Genomic DNA, 17,091 nt, shown 5'->3' with positions numbered 1-17,091 from the left:
GGGGTCTTTGGATTTTTTTTTGAAGATCGCAAAAATTACATTAAATAACTTCAACAGGAGTCCTTTATAGTACAAAAACTAAGGAGTGTTTTAGAGGCTTATAAACTACACAGAATGGTAAAACTGAACCTATATATACAAATTAGAACCATGGATACAAAATTAAACATCTAAGGAGTTTTTCTTCATTTTAAATTACTAATGCTTCTTTCTTTTAAAGGCCTAAAAGATTCCGTATCGGTTGGAAAATCAGAAATTCAGTTTTTTAAGTTGTAAAACTTTGGCTTCGGACAAAATCTTGAAGATTTATGAATGTTTAGGTGAACATCAGACATCTGCAACAATGTAACCCTCTCAAAAATCAAGTCTACAAATTTTTAATTTTTGATTTCTATGAAAATTCATATTTAAGAAGTTTTTAAGGACCCCTGTTTTTCGTAAAAAACATTTTTTACGGCCTAATAAACTGGAAACAACACCTTCTGGTTTTTGGAACATTCAAACTCACTTAATAGGATCAGCAATGTTGTTTTCTTATTTTACACAAAAAAAAAAAATTAATTGGAATGAAATAATCTTTAAATCCATGCAAAGCAAAGATATAAAAATAAAATATAAAATGAAAATTGCTAAAATTATGTAAAATATGTTTTTTTTTTTGCCTCATAGAGCAATTGGCATGAACCATCTGACATATCTAATATTTCTTGACTTAATTTCACCAAAAAAATATTGATATCAATGTTCCCACGTCTGTAGCCTCCCCTTGTATGAGACATTTAAATCCCACTTATATCAAATTCCTTGTTGATCAATTTTAATGTTACTATTTAGGCATAGAAATAATTTATTAATTAGTCAAATCAAGTTTTACCGTACATAATATCATGTAATCTGATTTTGAAGATTTTTTTTGTTTAAATGAAAATACATTAAATATAGAAATGATACTATAATACTAGAGTCAGAGAAAGAGAAATGATACAATGATAAAGCTAAAATTACTCAGACACACCTAAAATGAAATGTGGTACATACAAATATTTAATAAATCTAATTTTGATCAAGATAAAACTTACTCATCACCAAATATCTGATGGCACATTTGTGGTCTAAAGATCAGAGAGTTATCATGCAAATCGTTACCAGTTTTAACTGTGAAAGAGGAAAAAAATTATAATATACCAAGTTATCAATGCATTCACAGCAAAAGGATCATTAAAATATTATTAAACCATAAAAATGTCACACTAACTTTAACTTTACCCTATTAAAGATTACATAAAATTTCTTGGACAAAAAAGATTACCAGAAATTTTACAAGGAAATACTAAGGGATCATTAAATATGAATTAAAGACAAAAAAGAAGAAGAAAATAGATTTAATGATATAAAATGGGATACCAGGAGACCTTTAGGCCCATCAACCTGGGCTGATAGGGACCGGAACTCAGCGGAACCCGGACCATCCAGGAGGGCTAGGAGGCTTAGGGTCAGTTCTCAGGATACCGAAGGTCAACAGGACACCTCCACCTATAGTATTAGGGACCGGAACCCTTCGGGACCTGGAACGACCAGGAGATCTGATATGAGACGAGGGGGGCGGCCCCAGGACACTGATGAACGACCGGGCCCATCAATCTCTGTTAATAGGGACCGGAATTCTTCAGGACCGGGACCTTCCACTGAGAAGAGGATAAGGCCCTCCCCTGGGACTTCTGCACCTACGGCAAAGAGGCCTAGGGGAAGTGGACCAACGAGACTAACGTACTCAAATGCTGTGGGATGCAGCAGGGTTGCCATCATTCCTGATGGCTATCCTTCCGTCCAGCTCACTCGTGAGCAGAGTGATGAGGTGCAGACACGCCTGATCAGGATCATGGACGAACAGACACAAGGGGCTGCACATATCGAGTTTAGTAATTTTATTTATCACCTCGGGGGTGCATCATGATTTGCGACAACCAAGCTGGTAGGGACTGGCTGTCGACTGTCATCAGAGACGTCACCATCGGCGACAAAATCACCTTACATGCCGGCAACGTTGATGAGCTCCAGAGGACCACCAGGGTGGGAATTTTCTTCCCTAGTGAGCGAGTTGAGGCAGACATTCTCCTTCAAAGAATTGGCTACCAAAACTCTAGGATGCCCGATGTTGGAAGATGGACGCTGGTCAGCATTAAGGAACAGGAGGCTGGCTTTTACGGGGTTTTTAAGATCCCGGAAAGCACCCTACGCTTTTTGGAAAGCAGAGGCTTCCTGATGAGCTACAATTTCAGGAAGGCCTTTGTGAAGGTTCACACTAGAAGGAAACCTCCACCAAGGGAAGAGAGAAGGAACTGGAGCGAGGAACACGGGAAGGCGGACCATGGGTGGATCTGGAGGGCTGGCAGCGGGTGGCTCTGGAGGATGGGCTGTTGGTGGACCCAGAAGGCTGGTGGTAGAGAGCGATCCTGGAGGTCTGGCTGCTGGAGACGCGTCCGCAGTGGGGGCTCGGGGGCCCACTGCTCCTCTGACCTCTGCTAATGCAGGGACTGGGGGTGGTGGTGTCTCGCTGTCCTCTCCAGAGGGAGGCCCGCCGGCAGCTGAGGACCAAAGAGGATGAGGCTGCTGCAAGTGAACCTGCATCACTACATTGCTGCTTACAATGTTCTACAGCAGTATGTTAAGGGTAAAGACATTGATATTATTTTAATTCAAGAACCTTACTTATTTAAAGGCAGGGCAGCGGACTGGGCATGCGGGGGTACAGCATTATCTCTGTGCCAATGCATGCCAGAACCTGTATCCTGTATAAGAGTAAAATCAAGATGCTGCCTCTTTGGCACTTATGTTCCACGGACTTAGCAGCAGCGAGTAGATGGCCAGTAGTTGGCCCTCAAAGAGGGAACCCACAGGGAGGTGACACTTGCCTCTGGTTATCTCCTCTATGAAGAGGCCATTCCAACAGCAGCCTTGAGGAGGATGGTGGATGGGCTGGCTGGAAAGGATGAAATAGTGGTCTCCATAGATGCAAACGCCCATCATTGGCTCTGGGGGAGCACAAACACCAACCAGAGAGGTGAGTCTCTTTTAGGGCATGACTTAGAGGTCCTCAAAAGAGGCAGCAAGGCTACCTTTGTCAATAGGGTGAGGGCGGAAGTCATAGATATAACCATAGCCACTCGTCGAGTAGGTCAGATGATTAAGAATTGGCATGTCACGGATGAAGAGTCATGTTCAGATCATCGGTATATTAGATACGACTTAACAACATGTGACACGACCGAGTCAGTGTACAGGAGTTGGGTACAGTAGGTGTCCCAGTTCGTCAACTTTGAAACCTACTGTACCCAACTCAAGGAAGAGGTCAAGAGCTGTCCAGGAACAATCAGGAACACCTGGCAGCTTGAATGCCTTAACATGTCTCTAACGGACGCGATCATAAGATCCTACACGGATAATAACAGGGTATGCAGGATCCAAACCAACAGGAATACAACCTGGCGGAATGAGGAACTGGCTAGGCTGAGAAGACTCACGAGGAGACTCTTCAACACAGCAAAAAGAACAGGCTGTTGGGACACCTACAAGAGTGCACTAACTGACTACAATAGAGCTGTGAGGAAGGCCAAAAGAGGGGCGTGGAGGAGATTCTGCAATGATGTTAATGATGCTTCATCTACGTTCAGAATGAATGGGATTCTATCCAAGGACTCTGAAAGGGGAGTGTTGGGTGCTGTTGAGGTGGAAGGAGGGTTCACCAACTCTGAGATGGGAACCCTGGAGGCTCTGGCATGCTCACACTTCTCTGGGTGTGTACTGATAGAAGAAAAGGACACAACCCCCACTATGGAGAGCTACACTTGCAGTAGAGATAAGTGGGTCGAGGCAAATAGGATTGTCAACTCTGGCAAGGTTGAGTGGGCGATTAAATCCTTTTCACCCTTTAAATCAGCCGGCATGGATGGAATTTTTCTGGCCCTATTACAAAAAGGCATAACGGTCTTGAAACCATACCTCTTAGCTTTGCTAAGGGGGAGTTTGCCACTGGGTCACATTCCATGTAGCTGGAGAGTGTCGAAGGTGTGATATATACCCAAACCAGGAAAAGGTTCTTATGAAAACCCCCAGGCATATAGACCTATCTGTCTGACATCCTTCTTAATAAAGACACTTGAGAAGGTTCTGGACAGACTATTAGGGAGATTACACTGGTAGAAAGACCACTTCAAAGTGCTCAATTTGCCTATCAATCAGGGAAATCCTGTGAGGATGCTTTACACCATTTAGTATCCAGGATTGAAAATAGTTTGGCCTATAAGAAGATTAAGGCTGGTGTCTTCATTGACATTGAATTGAGACTGGCATGCCTTATGATAACGGGTGTCATAAGCACTACTCCTTCTGCAGCAATGGAGGTTCTTCTGAACATTAAACCTCTACATATAGAGATTGAAGCTAAAGCCCTTAGCTCTGCATATAGGCTTATCTAACTAGGAACAAACTACCATTCCTTAACTTATGAGGGACGTGGCAGACTGTTCAGGAGGATCAATGAAGACGGGATCCTGGTTATGCATTCTGATCATCAGGAGAAGAAATGCAAGAACACTTACTATAGTGTAAGGGTTGAAGGGTCAACCCCACACAAGCCGTGCAATGGGATAAACTGCTACACAGACAGATCCTTAATGGAACAAGGATCTGGAGCAGGAATATGGAGGATGGATATGCCTAATCAAGGCACATCCATCTCAATAGGAAAACACACCACAGTATTCCAGGCTGAGTTGTTTGCAATAAATGTCTGTGCCCAGAATTTAATTAAATAGGGCATGAGGGAAAGGCTAATTATGATCTACACGGACAGTCAGGCAGACATTTATGCGCTGGATAACTATGTAACCCGCTCCAAATTGGTGGAGGAGTGTAAGGCTAACCTGAACTCTCTCTCTCCTTGGCCAACAAGGTGCGGGTGGAATGGTGCCTGGACATAAAGGCATTAAAAGAAATGAGCGAGCGGACTACCTAGCAAGGAAAGGATCTGAGTATGTTCCTCTCACACCTGACCCCATATGTGGGATTAGTCTCAGCCATGCGAAGAGGCATATCAAAAAGATTGCTGAGAGCAAGGGTGGGTTACTCTGGAGAAATACCAGAGGGATGGAACAATCAAAAATGTTCCCCAAGGGACCCTGCCCGAAAAGAAGTAACTGTCTTCTTAATATGGATAGGAGTATCTTAAGATGGGTGACAGGTCTATAAACGGGACACTGTCAGCTAAATATGCATCTCTATAAAATGAGACTGATAGAGTCCCCTATCTGCAGGTTCTACAGGAAGGATGAAGAGTCTGCTTACCACATCATTTCCAGATGTGATGTAGTGGCAAGAACACGATTCCTCTTCTTTGGTAAGGATCGTATCTTGGATCCTAAACTTTGCAAGACAGTGGATCCTTGTACAGTATCCAGATTTGCAAAGGCAATTGGCCTGTTTTGAGCAGAGGAGGGACAGCATACAATAGGCCTACTGTGGCAGCGGTGCTTCTTAGCCGGAAAAAAAAAAAAAAATCAATTCATTTCCTTTCATAAATATTTCCTTTACAAATCTGTATCTTCGGACCTTTGTTTTGGGGAAAGGTCTAATTTGGTTAGGCCTTTACTATGATTCTGCTATGACAAATATAGCAGTTCATTCATAGGCAATTAATTGCTGTGAATTAACACCAGATTCTGCCGAGAATGAAGAAGCATGAAAATGTAGAAATCTAAACTAATAGTATAATAATATAAATTGTAACTCGTATGACAAAGCATAATTAAAATTGTAACTATATATGACAAAGCATTTACCTAGTTTAAATTCGACAGCGTGATTACCATCCACAACAAAGTCTGAGTCAGCCATCTGGAAATTAGAATTTAAAATTTTATATTAATAAAACAAAATTCATCTTATTTCAGTATTAAATCACTGAGAATTACCTTCGTTATATATGTATGTATATGAATATGAGTGTATACAGGGTGTTTTAGGGTTAAGTGGCCAAACTGAAAATATGAATTAAGGAACTAAAAACAAGACAAATTTTTCCTCTGAAGGAATGTCCGCAAACACTTTGTTTAGCAGATATTCACACCTTAAGATTTTCATTGTTATGAATTATTTAGGTTATATGAAATAAATAAAACTTATTTATTTGTTCCAACTACTTTATTAATTAAATGTAAACATTAAATTCATATTAAAGGTAGCTTTATCTGTCCAGAGAATGTTTTCTGAAAATTGTGGGTTATAATCAACTTGATTTCAGTGCCAATCTTTGCTGAAAATCTCGAAGTAATAAATCTTGTACTCATTAATAATGATATGGGTGAAGTCCCTCTGCAATGAGCGTTCTCCATACTGTAGTTGGTGTAACATTTAATTCTGCTTCAGCTCTTCATACTCTGCCAGAAGGATTATCATCAAATACAGTAATATGGTCGCACTCATTTCTTTTGTAATTTTGTAAAGGGGCAAAAATACCATTAGCATGTGATATAGCAAATGTACCAGTTTCTCTAAGACATAAAACGTGGAGCTAAAGATAGTCTCCTAAAAAAAGTGTTTGCAGACAAATCTTCAAAGGAAATTTTTTTTTTTTTTTGAGGTCCTTAGTTCATATTTTCTTCAGTTTGGCCACTTAATCCTGAAACAACCTCTATATACAGAGACTTAAAAGAAGGCCCCAGGAATAGAAAGCCTACCATCAGAGCTATTCAAAGATGGTGGAAAACCTCCAAGAGCCAAGCTATTAGAACTAATCCAGAAAATATGGGAGAAGGAAAGAATACCGAAGGTCTGGAACACAGCTTTGACATAAGGCTGCGAGACCCTTTTTCTAACAGGTCCCCAAGAAAGCAGAATCAAAACATTTAAAAGGAAAGTCGCCAGAACAATTTGGAATCAGAGTATCAACAAATGGAGAAGAACTAACTGAGAATTGCTTGCAGAGACAGGTCAGTCAATATCTCATGATATGAAGGCAAGGAGGTTAAGATGGCCAGGACATGTGACTCAAAGCAATCCATAAGGGCTCATCTATACAACGAATGCCACTATAGTGGGCCAGAAAATCAGATGAATAGACAGAATCAACAAAGGTGCGAAAGTGCTGCATGTAGCAAACTGGAAAGTAGTAGCTTTAAACAGGCAGGCATGAAGAAGACTGGTTTGGGCAGCCAAAGATTTACATGGTGAGTAGAGCCATATATATATACACTGGCATTGGTATAACGTATCTGGCAAATGAGCCAATTGGTCCATTTCACCAACCCCAAAAAAGACCATATATGGAATAGTATGGACATATAGAATAAATCTTATAATAACTATTATTCTTCTATGTCAAACTTGTTTGATTTTTTAATGGCATTTAAAAGATATGGCCAATCTATGGAAGAAGATTCATAATCTCGGATTTTATTAGAGCCTAGAAGACTATACCTTACTGATGCCTACTGGTCAAAGTCTGCTATATAATGTAGAGCAGTTTTCAGGACCTGTCCACATTAATGACGTTTAATCACGAACTACTCCACAAATCTCAAAGTGTCTTCTAAGTCTACAACGGCCTATAAGAACTTTTGTTAGTAATTGAAGTTAATTTCTATTTAGGTCTAGCAGCCATTTGGTTCTAGATGTAGAAGATTTATTGATAAGTATTTTGGTCGGACTCAGCACTGCATATTCCCTCCACACCTTGCCTTATTTCTTCCATTTTCAATCAAAAATGGGTTCTGGCCCCATTAAAGGGTTCTCATCCCTGCTTCTAGCAAGCAAGTTAGCTTTCTCATTGCCAGTGATTCCCTTATGTCCAACATAATATAACAAATAAATAATATCTACACACACACACACACACACCAACTTATAGTAGTGAAAACTACAAAGCCTTTTTTTAAAAGATTTTATTTAGAGCAAATAAAACACTATAAGTCTAAAATAAAAATATTAGAAGGAGCATAGAGAGACTGCCAACAGCTAACATAAATTCAATGGTTAATAACGGAAGACGACACTAATTCTAGGAAATATTATGCTATAGGTTGGTCTATTCCAACAACCACTTCTGACTGTCCGGAATTGTAGGGCGCATGTGTAGTACATGGCTCCCAAATCTTATACTGCGCTTGCTCCGTACAGTTCTGGATAATCAGAAGTGGTTGTTGGAACAGACTTTATGTGGGCAGTTATCAGGCCTGAGACAGAAGCTCTCATGACGGTGTCCTTAGAACTGGACTAAGAAATGGTCAGCATGATGAAAGAAAAAATAAACAAAATAAGGTTATATATATATAACTCCTTAACATAACATATATTATATTATATAAAATATACAATATATATATAGTTCCTCCCCTCTTAGACACGTATTTCCCCATTTGAGGTGAAATGAGTTACAATTTTAATCTTATAAAAATTACAAATGTGACAATATAGATTATAAAAAAATAAAAAATAAAAAAAAGCTACCCATAAAAGTAGTATATATAACATGTTTGAATCGTGTGTGACTTCAGTTGTATGAAAGTATGAATATCAAAAATTTGTTTATTAAACAACATTACAAAACCATGTTTTAGTGGACGAGGAAATAATTTTATTATGATATAAAATAGGATTCAAGTTTGTTATAGATAGATATATTCCTTGCATATGACAATTTATTGACTTCATTTTGTTGAACCTAAAGATAATGTGGGTTGTAAAAAGCTATGAGGATGTAGGACATCTCTGGAACTACTTCAATGTGGTTTTATGCATGGCCTAGGGCAGTGTGTAGGAAACTAAAGCTTGAAGATTAAAGTAAAATTTCTTTAATAAAATGATCATTATGATGAGATATATCTGTTGTATGGCAGTGATAAATAGTGTTTCTCTTGACAAATTAAGAGTTTAAAAATTTGAATTCGTTATTAATATTTAAGAAATATTTGAAACGAGTTATTGTTGTTATAATTTCATTCTTTACAATAGATGGTGTAGGATACAAATTATGTAAGTTATAAACAATTATACAATAAACAATGGTAAAGTATATATAACTTCATTTTCGAGCAATAAACAATCTACAGATATTGTACTTTCTATTTCAAGAATAAATTTAAATTGGAAAGGACATTAACTTATTTTTATAATGCGAAATAATTTATCTAGTTCTTGAAGTAAAGTTTTAATAGTAATTATTGATGGAGCACTCTTCACCCTTAATTTAAAGAAAGTTAACAAAGTTTCTATCATAGAGATGGTTGAAAATATTGAAGATAAAATACTTTGAATGTGATCTAATAATTGTTTGATGGTTAACAAATTGACAATTGTTCTAATGAAGTGATATTTTTCATTTTACATATAGCTGATTTGTTATGTATATTTTCAAAGTTTTATTGAATAGGGAAATTAAATTATTGTTTATAGAATGCCTAACATGTAATTAAAAAAAATATATATATAAAACAAATAAAGATCAAGTTATTAGTCAACTATTTGGTGTTATTTTTAAAATATTTATTTTTCTGTAACATCGCTTTGGTGAAAGGTGAAATTGATTCTAAAAATAAAAGTATATTAATTATAATCTAGTTAAACTATCAAATAAAACCTTTCTGCAGTTTTTCAAGATCCATTTTTCCGGCAGTCAGACATAAATTGCTTGCAATAGAGCATAGATGCCCTATCTTTAAATAACACTACAACTGTATTCCCCTCTCCCTCATACCCTGTCACCTTAAAAAACAGTTTTCTACTAAGTAGTGATATTCCAGAAACAGAACTTAATAAAAAAAAATAATAATAAAATATTTAGAAACCTACTGACAGACTGTGTTCCGATCCTGAATTCCAGACAGCCACATTGAGGCATGCATGCCTTGGGTTGTTCTTCCTAATATTAAAAAAAAGATAAGATACAGAATACCCCTTTTGACTACGGACCATACAAGCTTAGTCTTGGCTCTTAATCGATTCAGCTTAATCAGCAGTTCACAGTTACTCTTATAATTATTTAAATTGTATTGTATCTCAACTTTAGGTCGCCCTCACTTTTTAAAAGAATTAGGGGTAAAATATGAGAGGAAAAAGAAGACTATTAAGAAGATGGATTTTAAATTTAATAAAAATATATCTCGAATAGAAACAAACATGCTTATTTAGTTACCAGGTAGTAAGATTAGGCACTACATAAACCAATGTCATAACACCTTAAAAAATAGCACAATGAAGCTTTAAAATCATTAGATAGGTGCCAAAATACTCGTTAATCGAAGAAACAGTTAAATTGAATTTTTTACGCATAATATTTAATTTCATATGAATCTTTCTTTGAAAAGGCTTCAAATTTACAGAAATTTTACAAATTTGCATTATGATGTCATTGAATTTCCATCTTCCCTTTTTACCGACTCCAACCTGGTAAAAATATAAGTAAATTGTGTGCACTTCTTGATTAAATTTTGTAAGACAAATAGCTCCATAAGTAAAACAGGAAATTCTTCGAAAATAAATTTTCAGGTTTTGGGTAGAACTGATCAATAGCTTTAATTTTCAACATAACTTGATAACTTTTGCCACTAGACTATCGAAATATTAAATCTTTTTTGTAATGTTATTACTAATTGATGATGCTTAGACCATTGTTTAATAGAAAAGAGAATGTAGCAATAAATGGAGGTCAGTAAGGCAATACACCATTATTTCCAGAATTAACAATCTTCAGAAGGATTGACCTATGGACACGACACGTGACTAACTTTCAACAAGAGCTTGAACTTATTTCTACCCGAAATAATGAAAAAAGCTCAAACATATACTGATAATGAAAAAAAATTAAACAAATTATAACAAGTAGGTACAGAACTGAAAATACCCAAGTAGAGAGTAATAACACAAATGAACAAAAGGTGACAAAATTCTTTAATTGATTAGTAGGAAAACTGAAGTACACTCAGACTAGCCTCAATATAATAATAGAGAAGCCTTGTACTTCAGAAATATAAATTTTATGTCTAGAACTTAAATATGTAACTAGCTTGCAAAATAAACTGATATTGTGAATAATATAATTATATCCTTAATAATCTTTAACAGGAAAGGTAATGAAACAGATGAACGCAACTGACATTTTTCATTTCATCAATTTAACAACCAAGTAATTCAGAGATCCAGTCTAGTTCATCTATAGACTAACAGAATGTAATCAAACTGAAAATAACCAACAAAATTTAAGATATAAATATGTTAAAACTCAATATTACAACCATTCAGGTATAAATGTCCAAGTAATCAGAACAATCTAGTGTACGAATTCGTTGATAGAAAGAGGTATTACAAATATTTAATCATTATTAAACGAAAATAATAATGCCTAAAAACTTCAAAAAAACATACCAGACCTGAGTTTCAAAAGGTTGATATAGTCATACAAAATCAGAGACGCTAACGATAAAAAAAAACTCTTTTCAACTACGGGACTCAAAGGTTTAAAGATGAGAAAATGTCATTTTGAGCGCTAAGAAACTATACAAAGAGGTTACAAAGAAACTGAAAATTAGTTTTATCGTTAACTAAAAAGAGAAAATTTTCCTTGCCTCTTTTGCCTAGAATTGCCTCTTTTTTAGTGTTATGATCTCTTGTGAGATTGTGACATGTCGTACATCGACCAACCGACTCGCTATAATTGTCTGTTTGAGAACTCAGATAAGTAAGGCTACCATGGAGGGCGGGAGTGTAGGGTTTCATGCCGTTTTTCAATTTCAGGCGCTTTTTAAATATTTGCTCGATTTAACTATCTTAAAGTTTCCTCTTCCCGTTTCAAGCAAATATTGTATAGACTTCTCGACGATTTTTTTTATTTTATTATTTTAAGTTCTTCTCATGTTTATTAATATTAATTGAAAAAAATAATTCTTCAATTAATCTCTCATTATCATTACCACCACCAGCAACGAAAACGGTTTCACTTAAGACCTCTCCTCTGTGAACTCGGGATATGTTCTTAGTACGGGAAATCTTTATAAAATGAAATTTATCTTTTTTCAGAAATGAATTCATAAAATGTTAAATACTGCAGTTACGGATTAACTTCTTATTATAGGCTCATGAAAGTGAGCTATTGTAGTTTAATATCTGCATAACAACGGTAGGCTAGCTCAAAAAATCAAAATTCTTATTACTGCACGTTACCATTATCGTGGTCATCACATTCATAACCATTGTCGAGCTGGTTAGTTTCTTTCTGATTCTGCTTCTCCAGAAGGCCTCGAAAATGTGTGTTCAGTTTGTTAAGGTAAGGTAATTGACAAGGAAGATGATTAGATAGGATGATAATAACGGGTGACGACCGTATGCAAGCCTATAAGGTAGCTACCAGGTCATGCAGGAAGGTGCCTTCGTCCTACCGGGTACTATAGATACGGAGGAAGTATATAGGCCCGGAGGGTCCTACGAAAGGATAACAGGTAGAGGAGAGAGATGACCACAGAGAAGGGAACTTGAATCAAGAAAACTCATTTAAACTAAAAATGATAGCTTGAGAAAATATATTGAACGTTTTAAGATGGGGTAATGATTCTGTTAAATCTAACAAGGCCGGTGAGAGGCACCGCCTGTGAGAATGCACTTATTTGTGGTTCAATATATTCCCCCTTACCAACTTTCTTTATTGGTATTTACAGTTTTGATGTTATTTACATTGGTATCATAAAATTTATTTACATATTAAACAAATAAATCAGTACAATATTTGCACAAAAGAAACATGAATGCCGCTCCTAGGTGACACTGCTTGAAGCTCATCGTCTTGGCGGGAAGTGCTAAAGATGTTGGTACGGCCGGTCTCAGATAGGTAGCGCCACTACACCATCGAATCATTGTTCAGTGGTAAGGAAAAATGTTCCTAATGAAGTATTTCATGATAGAAATGTTTAGAACATTTTGATATTTTTATATTAAGGGAACATATATATACATATACAAATCCTTGGTATATAAACCTTTTGCCATTCGACATCATAAGAAAGGGATTGGAGCCGCTGTAGCTGAATTTATAATTGTTGCTTTTTATCCACTTGATTCACATACAGTGAGATAGGGAGGGACTGTTCTGTCGGTGTTGGACCCCTTCCCTCGGCGAGAACGTCGGGCGGGGGAACAGTGCCTTACCACTTTTTTTTTTTTTTATCCCCTCCCTTGCCATTTCTGGCATACGGGGTCCGGGGGCAGTGGGTAGTTCGCGCTGGGATTGCGCATGCCACTGCTCCCAATGATCTTCATCCGTTCGGTAGGCCCTTCTGGTGCGCATCTGTCTGGGTGCCTCCTACAGTTACCAGGCTGGTCCAGCCCTCCTGGTCTCAGTCTGGGTCAGCTTCATCTTCTTCTGGTGGCTCGCCGATGTTGGGTGGTCAAGTCCTTCCCATTGTGAAATGTGTTGGGCCCACCACCTCCTTCCATCCGTAAATGAACTCCCTGAAGAAGGGATAATTCTCTTCTTCCATCAACTAGGGAAAGACCGACTCGGCGAGGGCGAAAATCCCGGTCTTTCTCAACAGCCTGGCTCGGTGTCCTTCCATGGCGGAGCAATCCACTATTACGTGTTCTGCTGTTTCAGGAACTCCGCACGTGGGGCACCGGGGGTCGATGTTCTTTCCAAAGCCCTGCAGCTTTCCCCGAAAACCCCCGTGTCCTGTTAGGATCTGTGAGATCCAATAGTCTGGGATGACCCATTTAGCCTTCAGTCTGGAAGGGACGGTAGGGAAGAATTTTTTCAAAGTAGCGCCCTTCTGGCTTGCTACCCACCGTCCATTCCACTTCTGTATTGAGTCCTCCCGCAGTATTTTCTTCCACAAGTTTGGAGTCTCGCCGATCCTCTCTCGGAGCTCATCCGGTAGCGCTTCTAGTCCCTGCCTCTTTACTTCATATTTAAGGACATCCTCCCTGAGGATGAGGTCCAGGGGCATCGCTGCGGCCAGCACCTGCACCGCCTCATGTGACACCGTTCTGTATGTCTTCGTGACCCTCAGCAGAGCCAATCTCTGTATGGTGGCCAGTCTTCTCTTCTGTGTCTGCGTGAGGTTTTGGCTCCAGGCAGGGGATCACACCTTTATATATGGTCATCGTTGCAGGGTACCTGGGTACCCCAAAATGCACCCCCTATCCTACTTAATCCATTGAGTGACAGTGTCACCCTGCCCTTTAGATACACTAGGTGAGAAGTGGCTTCGAATCTTCTTCTTATCTTCACACCAAGATATGTCACCTCCTCACCCGGTCTAACCCTCTCTGCTTGGATATCCAGGGTGATAGGATGAGCTCTGTCCGTGGAGCCTCTTATGAGTATGGCCTGAGTCTTGGCTGCTGCCATACTCAACTTCCTCCTCACGCACCACTCTCCTACGAGACTGGCACTCTCCGCTTCTGTCTTTAGTCTGGATCTGCTGTTCTTGGCCACGATGACTGCCAGGTCGTCTACGTAAGCCGTGGCAAGGAAACCCTTGTCCTCCAGATCCCCCAGCAACTCATCAAATACCAGCTTCCAAAGAGCTGGTCCCAGGACCGAACCCTGGGGACATCCTCTTTCGATTTTTCTCTCGACCTCGTAGTAGTTACCCCTGATCCTGACACTCCTGTTATTGAGGTAACTACCTACGAGGGAGTATAGATTACTGGGGGTATCGAGCTCTTGCAACCGTTGGAGTACACGGGGCCACCAAACGCTGTCGAAGGCGGAAGAAATGTCAAACATGATCAATAAGACATATTTCTCCGCCCTCTCCTCCACGTCCCTACGCACTCTCAGCAGTGCATCCGTAATTCCCCTGCCACGGGTCGAGCCAAACTGCCGTGGATGACTTGCAGCACTTAGGACTGGTCTAAGGCTGTGGACGATCATGTGCTCCAGAACCTTACTAGCTACTGGGAGGAGGCATATTGCCTTGCCACTTTCCAGGTCTTGATGGAGGGGTGATTTGACGGTAAAGCTAGTTGACAGGGGCCCATTGCCCATAAAAAAAATTGATGTGCCGATGTCCTATGAACTCCGGCACAGAGGAAAGCTGTAGGGCCGTTTGTAACCGAGGGAATCGGAGAGTCAACTTTAGTTGTCTTAGGATTATTGGCCTAGGGAGTCTCACGAAATTAAAACTTGATCCATCACCATCGTTAAAATTGGTTGGCCACCTCTAGATCTCCCCGTATGCCAGAAATGAACAGGAAGGGGATCGTAAAAAATAAATAAAGGAGAGGAGCTACAGCTCTTCGTGGTACTTTTCTAGGCCCTCTGAACCAAGGAGCTTCTGACTATCCGATGAGTTTTCATGATTCAAGTTCCCTTCTCTGTGGTCACCTCTCTCCTCTGCCTGTTATCCTTTCGTAGGACCCGGCGGATAGCCTCCCTCCGGGCCTACATACCTCTTCCGTATCTATCGGAATAGTACCCAGTAGGACGAAGGCACCTTCCTGCATGACCTGGCGGGTAGCTACCTTCCAGGCTTGCATACCTCCCTCGGACCTACAGGATTAGTACCCGGTAGGACGAGGTTACCATCCTCTAAGATACAACGGTCGTCACCCGTTAGAATCATCATATCTAATCATCTTGCTTGTCAATTACCTTATCTTTACAGACTGAACACACATTGTCGAGGCCTTCTGGAAAAGCAGAATCAGAAAGAAATTAACCACCTCGACAATGGTAATGAATGTGATGACCATGATGATGATAACGTGCAGTAATAAGAATTTTGATTTTTTGAGCTAGCCTATCGTCAATAATTCGCACTCGACTCCCGGGAGACTGCGCCATCTTTAAACAACTTCGAAACAGTACCCAAGACTCAATACAGTGTATTTTGCATATTTGCACTCTTCATTTTCACCAATCTCTACCAATTCCGTAGTATACTTTCAAACAGGGTTGTGCAATATGTTCGCCAACAACATAGTCGGAACTCCATAGTTGTATAAACGTTTTGGATAAGCCTAGGAAAAAACAAGATAATAAATAGAAATTAATTTCGAGCGGTTCCCTATTTTTTTTTTTTTTTGTTAAAAAGGAAGGATAATAATGAAATATTCAAATATAAAATTAAATATTTCTATAATTAAAACAAATAAATCAAATATGGCGACTAATTAATTTCTAATAGTTCTAAAAAAAAAAAAAAGAAAGAAAATAAGTTCTTGACTGAGATAGATTTGAACTCGGCTCTTCCGTTTAGGATCACGCACGTATAGCACTAGACCACAACAAATATTTGTCCTATAAGTATTTATTAGTTGTTATTAAAAACTACCAGAGAGGAGGTTACTTTCTAGGAAAAACAATCTTTTCCCTTTTTTTGGTAATCATACGATTATTATTGTGGGGGGTAGTGCTGCTCGCGTCCGTATCATTGATACACGTGCCCCCTGGATAGCGCTAAATGAGCAGTAGCTGTCGCCACAACAGCCCTCAGAATATGACAACTACGGCACTTAGCCGTAATGCAAACGGTCTTTCTAAAGGCCATCAAAACTCCAAGCTCAAAATTATTTTTTGGAATGCTGGAGGTCTAACACATGATAAACTTACAGAATTGAAGATTATTTTGGAAAAATATAATATTGACGTTGTTGGTCTTTGCAAATGTGGAGCTTCAACTGAAAAAGACTAAAATTTATAAGTATAAAAGGATACCAAATGAAAATACTGACACATGGACTACAAGTGGCCTCAGGAATGGTAGTTTATGTTAAAAACCATCTAGTCGCTAAAATCGATATAATTACGACTATGACTGCAACAGAAAAGTCTGAGGTGATGCGTGCCAAAGTATGGAATGGGAGATGCATGAGGAAGATCTATTTTATCTATAGCCCACCGGGAAACAAGCTGCCTCTTGAAGATCTTTTGGAAGGCTGGGATGAACACTCATTAGTGATGGGAGACGTTAATGCTCACTCATGGATTTGGGGTTATAAAACGAATAATCAGGCAGGTGATGTAGTTGAAGATCTTATCTATTCGGGACAATGTGATTTCGTGGATAATGTGCAGAAGCAACCAACATTTCTCTCCTATAAAGGTGA

The 17,091-nt window shown here is 38.9% G+C and overlaps 1 protein-coding gene across 2 annotated transcripts in view; it reads right to left on the bottom strand.

Annotated features, from left to right (window-relative positions):
- Positions 1 to 11,541, bottom strand: part of LOC106689344 (histone acetyltransferase type B catalytic subunit-like) — a gene marked incomplete at its 3' end in the record, with an annotated part of 75,458 nt that extends 63,917 nt beyond the window's left edge. Inside the window, 3 exon segments of one of the 2 annotated variants that reach the window (XM_067044957.1) lie at positions 1,080 to 1,155; positions 5,838 to 5,892; positions 11,421 to 11,541. In XM_067044957.1, coding sequence (XP_066901058.1) covers positions 1,080 to 1,155; positions 5,838 to 5,892 — 131 coding nt within the window. 2 annotated transcript variants of the gene reach the window in all.
- Positions 11,542 to 17,091: the final 5,550 nt, after the last annotated feature.

Source organism: Halyomorpha halys, unplaced genomic scaffold (genome assembly GCF_000696795.3).
Source record: "Halyomorpha halys isolate HHAL.00 unplaced genomic scaffold, Hhal_1.1 Scaffold1338.1, whole genome shotgun sequence".
NCBI classification, from domain to species: Eukaryota; Metazoa; Arthropoda; class Insecta; order Hemiptera; family Pentatomidae; genus Halyomorpha; species Halyomorpha halys.
This window is presented reverse-complemented; position numbering and strand designations above follow the sequence as displayed.